Consider the following 7,780-nt stretch of genomic DNA (forward strand, 5'->3'; position numbering starts at 1 on the left):
CCGGGACGCCCGAGGCCGGCGCCGCCTCGCTGGTGCCGGAGGGGGCGGCGCGCGAGAGCCTGGTGGCGCTGGTCAGCACCTCGGACAGGGACTCGGGCGCCAACGGCCAGGTGCGCTGCGCCCTCTACGGGCACGAGCACTTCCGGCTGCAGCCGGCCTACGCGGGCAGCTACCTGGTGGTGACCGCGGCGTCGCTCGATCGCGAGCGCATCGCCGAGTACAACCTGACGCTGGTGGCGGAGGACCGCGGCGCGCCCCCGCTGCGCACCGTGAGGCCCTACACAGTGCGAGTGGGCGACGAGAACGACAACGCGCCGCTCTTCACCCGGCCGGTCTACGACGTGTCGGTGCGCGAGAACAACCCTCCCGGGGCCTACCTGGCCACCGTGGTTGCCCGGGACCCGGACCTGGGCCGCAACGGCCAGGTCACCTACCGGCTGCTAGAGGCCGAGGTGGGCCGCTCCGGGGAATCCGTGTCCACTTATGTCTCTGTGGATCCGGCTACCGGGGCTATTTACGCGCTGCGCAGCTTCGACTATGAGATGCTGCGCCAGCTTGACGTGCGCATCCAGGCCAGCGACAGCGGCTCCCCTCAGCTTTCCAGCAGTGCGTTGGTGCAAGTGCGCGTGCTAGACCAGAACGACCACGCGCCGGTCCTGGTGCACCCCGCGCCGGCCAACGGCTCCCTAGAAGTAGCGGTCCCCGGGCGCACCGTAAAAGATACGGCTGTGGCGCGCGTGCAGGCTCGGGATGCAGACGAGGGCGCCAACGGGGAACTGGTGTTTGACCTGCAACAGCAGGAGCCGCGCGAGGTCTTCTCCATCGGCCGCCGCACGGGGGAGATCGTGCTCACCGGAGACCTCTCGCAGGAGCCTCCCGGCCGCGTGTTCAGGGCTCTGCTGGTCATATCCGACGGCGGCCGCCCGCCTCTCACCACCACTGCCACTGTCAGCTTCCTGGTGACAGCAGGCGGCGGGCGCGGGTCTGCTGAGCCTGCCAGTGCCGGAACCCCTGAGCACTCTCGCCCTTCCGGCTCTCGGCTCGGGGCTTCGGGGCCCGCACTGCAGTGGGACACGCCGCTGATCGTCATCATCGTGTTGGCTGGGAGCTGCACGCTGCTGCTGGCTGCCATCATCGCCATCGCCACCACCTGCAACCGCCGCAAGAAGGAGGTGCGCAAAGGGGGGGCCCTCCGGGAAGAGCGGCCCGGGGCGGCGGGCGGCGGAGCCTCTGCTCCCGGCTCCCCGGAGGAGGCCGCCCGGGGAGCTGGGCCCAGGCCCAACATGTTCGACGTGCTCACCTTCCCTGGCAGCGGCAAAGCGCCCTTTGGCAGCCCCGCGGCCGACGCGCCCCCACCCGCGGTCGCTGCGGCTGAAATGCCGGGCTCGGAGGGCGGCAGCGCCACTGGGGAAAGCGCCTGTCACTTCGAGGGGCAGCAGCGGCTCCGCGGCGCGCACGCCGAGGTGAGGCCTTCCTAAAGCTGGGCGCCCCCCTCCGTGCTCCGCGGACAGGCTGGGGGAAGGAGACTGGAGGTGTCTGGGGTGGGCTCTCCCAGGGAGACGCTTAACCTGTCGTGCTTGCTCTTTTGTTTCTTGTCCAACCCTCCCACCCCTTCCCTTTCCCTGCTGCAGCCCTACGGTGCCTCCCCGGGCTTCGGAAAGGAGCCCACGCCCCCTGTGGCGGTCTGGAAGGGACACTCGTTCAACACTATCTCTGGCCGAGAAGCGGAGAAGTTCAGCGGCAAAGACAGCGGCAAAGGGGACAGTGATTTCAACGACAGCGATTCGGACATCAGCGGCGACGCCCTGAAAAAGGATCTCATCAACCACATGCAGAGTGGTGAGGACTCTTCTCCCGACGACCTCAGCATGATCCCCTCTCCCACTGCTGGCCTCTCAGCCTCCGTTCCCAGCCCTCCTTCCCGCTTTTCATTCCTCAGTTTCCAGATCCTGGCCGGCCTCACACTATGACTTTGGAAGTGCCAAGGGGAGGCAACTTCACCACTCGAGTAAAGCACACCCACACCCACCGCACCTCTGGGCAGAAGCATAGATATCATCTAAGCAGGGAATTCTGCTTGTGGATTTTTTCCCCCAGCAAAAAACTGGGCCAGGTTTTGTAGCAAGGTGTCTGAATTCCCAAATCACACCGTTTATTTTCGTGCACACTTTCCTTTGCAGCAGTCCTGACCCCAGCTGACATTCTGAAGATGGAAGCTGGGGTGTGTGTAATGCAGGGATAACCATCATGCTCTTTTCCCTTCTGTGCTAGGACTGTGGGCGTGCACCGCGGAGTGTAAGATCCTGGGTCACTCAGACCGCTGCTGGAGCCCATCCTGTGGGGGACCCAATGCTCATCCCCCGCCTCACCCACCAGCCCAGATGTCGACCTTCTGTAAGAGCACGTCCCTGCCGCGGGATCCTCTGCGTAGGGACAATTACTACCAGGCCCAGCTTCCCAAGACAGTGGGGCTGCAAAGCGTCTACGAGAAAGTGCTGCACAGAGACTATGACAGGACAGTCACTCTGCTCTCCCCGCCCCGTCCAGGGAGGCTCCCAGACCTGCAGGAGATCGGGGTGCCCCTCTACCAGTCACCCCCTGGCAGATACGTGTCCCCAAAGAAGGGAACCGATGAAAATGTGTAACCCTAGGCTGCATGTCTCCACACACATATACAGGTCACTCTGAGAAGCCCCTAAGTTATTGACCGGTTTCAGTGTTGTATATATAAATATGCAAGATGTGCCTTAAAATGAAGTTGTTGGAAGCTATTTCCAATCACATTGGTACTGTTTGGTATTTGCAAACAAAAAAATGTAGTTTATGTAATTTTTATGAAATGTGTGCAGTATTTAATTTTTCTTATCATGCTATTGACTTTAATTTCAATTGCAGCTTGCCATTTTCTTAGTGTTTTTAACCTGTACATTGTGTAATGTAATGTTTGTATATAATGAAATTTTGTTATATTTTTATATAATAAAAGCTAAAGTGGAAGTTACTGCCAAAGGAACTGTCTGTAGGACAAAAAACAAAACACATTGGAATTACGTAATGGAAATTTATCTTTCACCAGAAACAACCTAGTGTTTGAGAAATTTTGCCTTGCCAAGTATAACTTGTATACCTTGAGTCTGTGGTAGATTTCAAGTTCAATGTTATTTAATTACATTTGGTTTTCTGTAAACCATGTCACTTATAAGCACAGTAATAAAGGATTTGTCATGTGTTTGAAAAATCTGCTAATTGCTTTTCATGCAGTTGCCTATAGTCAGATATTCACAAATAATTTCAGTACCAGAATTAAATCTTTCAAGTGCTAATTATTTGGGCATTATAAATGTTCATGGCAATGTTGAATCTGTGGAGTTTCAAGTATTGCAAAATCTCACCTAAGTACTAAAAATATTGGTTAGGCTGGAGATATAGCTCAGTGTAGATTGCTTGCCTAGCATGCTGTAACCAAAGGATTGATTCCTGAGTTCAATCCCCAGTAACTGCACACAAAACACACACACACACACATAGGTTTCATGAAATATGTAGGTCTCTGTATACAATAGTGACTATAAAATCCCTGCCGTCATTTATTCACTCAGCAAATACTTACCAAGCATCTACTAAAAAGTGGAAGAAAGCTAAATTTGGGCTCACTGACTAAACATCTGTAGGCACTTTGCTGGTGACCAGGAACTCGTGTCGATGGGATCTGAGGTGAAGAGACTCAAGCAGCTTCTCAGGGTGTGAGTACTAAGAAGAAACTGAGGATGCTGTCTGAGGGAAAAGCACTCGCCTAGTGTGTACAAGGACCCGAGATGAATCCCCAGCACTACCCACGAAGACAAATGTATGGGTGACATGACATGATGCTTGACATTTGCTTTAAAATATTCCAGAAAAAAATTCAGCTAAATCAGGTACAGTATCACACACCTGTAATCCCAGCTGCCCTGGAGGCTGAGGCAGGAAGATTGCACAATTTAGTGAGACCCTAACTCAAAGTAAAATAAAAGAAGGGATTGAGGACGTTGCTCAGTAATACAGCCCTTTGCTAACATTCATGAAGCCCTGGGTTCAAGCTCCAGTACCAGCCCATCCTGGTGGCACATGCTTGTAATTCCAGCACTGGCAGGCCAAGGCAGGAGGATCGATGCAAGTATGAGGACAGCCTGAGCTACAAAGTGAGTTAAAGGCCAGCCTGAACTGCATAGTAGGACCCTGTCTCAAAACACTGAGGAGAGAGCAAGAGAGACTACATGAAATAAGACATGATCAACTGTTGATAATCATAAGCAGTAGCATGGGTACATGTAGGGGTGTGGAAACTACACCAGGCTCTTCATCTGTGCTTGAAAATGCATATAACAGAAGCTTTGAGAAATGAATCCAAGAGACCTGTGCCTAAGACTTCCATGCATTTCATTTGAAATTAAAATAATAATAATAATGACAGCTAACATGTACCAAGCTAGCTTTTATCTGAGCAGGACTCTTTGCAAAGCTCTCTGCATGAATTATCTCCTTTAATTTTCAGACTATTTCCAAGCGATGGGAACTATCACTAACTCCATTTTGCAGATAGAGAAATGGAGGCACAAAGAAATCAGATAAAATGCTGAAAATCACACAACTTATAAATGGCCAGGGTGAAATTCAAACCTAGATTTTTCAGCCCAAAAAATAAAATGAAACAATGAAAGAAGTTGTAGGTTTAATCTTTTTTACTTCAAAGAAACAAAGAGGTGGAAAAGCTTCACTTTTACTGCCCGATTATTGTTTAGCCCTTTGTATTTGTGAAGTCCTGTGCTGCTTTATTACTAATTATAGAGTGTGAGGCGCTGTAATGAATAGAGGAGCCCTCAAAGCTGCCTGTTGAAGTCATTATTGAAACCAGTGGTGGCTCCAAGCTGAACAGCAGGTGGGGCACACACAAGTGCTTCACCACCCACAGCCAGCGCCAAGTGCAATGGTTTCTGAAGGCGACTGAACTGCGCACGCGCCTGACAAGCTTAGCCTGTCCAGGGCTCAGGTTTTGAAAGAAAATGTAGGCTGTTGGCAGCTTACCAGACAGCTCCAGAGCCAGGACAACCAGGCCCCAGGGAGGCACCACCAAGTAGACCTCCCATTATAGCATTTACTGTAGTTCACTCTTGAGTCAATCCCATCAAATGCAGAACAGAAGGATGAGCGAACAGTGAATCCCACCCCTCATGCACTCTAAAAGCATCCAGTCCCTGAGTGTGTCTGCTGCTGCTTTGGACCTTCAAAACTAAAATAATGCTGCAGTCATTACTTTAATTTGTACTGTGCACACTATTTTATTTCTCCCAAACTTCAGGTTTCAAAACATCTATGGCTTCATTGTCTTCTTCTTTCTTTATTTCTTCTTCTTTTTTTTTTTTTCTTAGCAAAATGACCACTAAAAGATCTTGTTTTTGCTTGGAACTTCTACAAAATCAAACACACAATTCAGTCCTTAAAACTGAAAATGAAAAAGAGGATAGGGAAACTCTTCTAAGGGCCAGCAGGGAACCCCAGAGAAACTGGAATTGCGTGAAGGAAACTCTGCTTTTCTCTAGAAATGCTACTGCCAAGTACATTTTTAAGAAAATACACTTTTATTAAATTAGATGAGATAGCACATACAACTATGCAGACTACCTAGCACAAGGTCTGGCCCCCAGGAAGTTCCCCACTACGTCTGGTGCTACTTCCTCTTTCCTTGTCTTCCTTTGGAGCAGTCTCTGTGACAACACTCAGCACTGCCTCACCCATGAAGGAAGAGAAAGCAGGCCCATGACAAATGACCTCACTCTGACCACGTTTCGCTATTTCTTCCCACTTCCACCAAGTACATCAGAGCCTCCCTTATGTGTCATCAACGCTGTACGAACAAGTAGGCTGAAGTGAGCCACACAATCAAACTCACAAGCCTGACAGGGTTGTGATGGCAACACAAATACCTCTCTGGAGATGAAAGCTGACAAACAACCTCTGGGCTTCTTGGCAGTAAGCACAGGGATATGGAAAGGTCTACAGGGAGGAGGAAGGTCACTTTGAAAGAGAAAGCTAAAGCCAGACTTCACCTGTTTCATATCTTTGTCTCTGGCCCCATTGACTTGGATGTCCTCCACTTCTTTCTGTAATAAAATCTCCATCAAAGAAACCACTTCAGAAAATTAAAATGTAAGTGGTTTCAACATCTATTGAAAAGTGTATTCTGAAATAGAGCAAAAACAGGATGCATGTCTCCAAATGCAACTATATATGCCTATGGAGATAAATATATATATAATCAGGATGGGTTGCATGCCATAATTAGCTAATATCTGGCTTATTTCACTTGGAAAATATAAGCTTATACCACCTAAAACTTCCATTTTAAAAAATAAGCATATTCACTTTACTACTGAATTCAGTAACAACAGTATAATTGGAATGCTGTATATTTTAAAAGCAGGCTGAAGCAAAGTAATACAATACTCAGAGGACCACTGGGATATGCAACAACTCAGGAAAGATTTTTAAAATGCTATCTTGGTTTTCAGTAGCTATGTAATAGCTCAAAAGATTATTTATTATTCCCTTTATTCGGAGGAGACAATCTGCAATAGAATTCACCAACAGGTTCAAAATCAACTAATAAGTGAACAGCAGGTAGAAAGAGACACCAGGCTACTTTAAAAGCCATCACATAAGCCACCAGATTAAATGTGCTCTTCTAGCAGGGAGCAAAATATTCATTCATTATCAGAGTTAGGACTTGCTCCCGCAAAACCTGTTTGAGAGATTTCAACATGTCAAATCGAAGCCTGCACAGTTTAGCAGAGGATTAGGAAAACTTCATTTGCCAACCCAATGTGACTCCTGGCTGTATCACAGACACTCTGGCACAGAATGCCCAAGGGAAAATCATTTCTTCCCTGTCACCATCAATGCCAAAATTATCCCTCTAGCAATTGTTTTAAACTCAATAAATGGAAGTACAAATTCAGTGCAAAAGTCCTTTTAAGAGTCCACCTAATTTCTTACTCCCAATACTTAGACACTCATCAAGATCATTCCCTCACTTGTGCTTCCCAGGATCACCTTCAAGGTAAACTAAGAACTTCAGTATTGACCAAACTGAAGTCAACTGTCACTCCAGCTGTCTTTCTTCCTTACTGGCCCATGACACCATGAACTGTATCTTTCATCTCTATATCCCCAGTGCCCAAGTCCTTGTTTCTACGTCTGCTTTTAGGCAGACTGTCCAAACTGAGCAAGAGTTCACGTATGGGAAGCCTGGTCTCCAATATGGCAATGTTGGGAGGTGGTAAAACCTTTAAGAGATGGGACCTAGTGCAAGGCAACTGGGTAACTGAACGTGTTGCCTTTGGAAGGTTCCAGTTAGCTTCCAAAAGGAGCCTCAGTTAGTTGTAAAAGACACCTTTCTTGTCCCCCACCCTGTACTCTCTGCTTTCTGTCTTGCATGTAAACTCTTCATCTCATGTGATGTCATCCATCACGGTGTGATGTGGCCAAGGGAACCCTCACCAGAGGGCAGATCAATTGAACCACCCAAGCTTAGACTTTCAACCTCCAAAACTGTGAGCCAAATAAGCACCTTTTCTTTACCAGCCACAGGTATTTTGGTATAGCAGTGGGAAATGGACCAATGTAAGCAGCATAAGAAAAAGAATATTTATTTCTTTTTAGTGTATACTGTGACCTGGTCACTGTATCAAGCACTTTATGGATACTATCTCATCTAATCTCCACATCCTCACATAAACCATTA

At 48.7% G+C, this 7,780-nt stretch overlaps 1 protein-coding gene across 2 annotated transcripts in view; it reads left to right on the forward strand.

Moving 5' to 3' along the window:
* The window catches only part of LOC102009569 (protocadherin-8), a 4,068-nt gene extending 1,315 nt beyond the window's left edge, over positions 1 to 2,753 (forward strand). Inside the window, exons 2-4 of one of the 2 annotated variants that reach the window (XM_013516742.1) lie at positions 1 to 1,463; positions 1,632 to 1,839; positions 2,272 to 2,753. The exon at positions 1 to 1,463 is cut by the window's left edge and continues 14 nt beyond it. In XM_013516742.1, coding sequence (XP_013372196.1) covers positions 1 to 1,463; positions 1,632 to 1,839; positions 2,272 to 2,645 — 2,045 coding nt within the window. In that variant the 3' untranslated portion in view covers positions 2,646 to 2,753. The remainder of the gene's footprint in view (positions 1,464 to 1,631; positions 1,840 to 2,271) is intronic. The other variant, XM_005374213.2, reaches the window with a different exon arrangement.
* The last annotated feature ends 5,027 nt before the right edge of the window (positions 2,754 to 7,780 follow it).

Source organism: Chinchilla lanigera, unplaced genomic scaffold (assembly GCF_000276665.1).
Source record: "Chinchilla lanigera isolate Chin_1 unplaced genomic scaffold, ChiLan1.0 scaffold00003, whole genome shotgun sequence".
In the NCBI taxonomy this organism is placed as follows: Eukaryota; Metazoa; Chordata; class Mammalia; order Rodentia; family Chinchillidae; genus Chinchilla; species Chinchilla lanigera.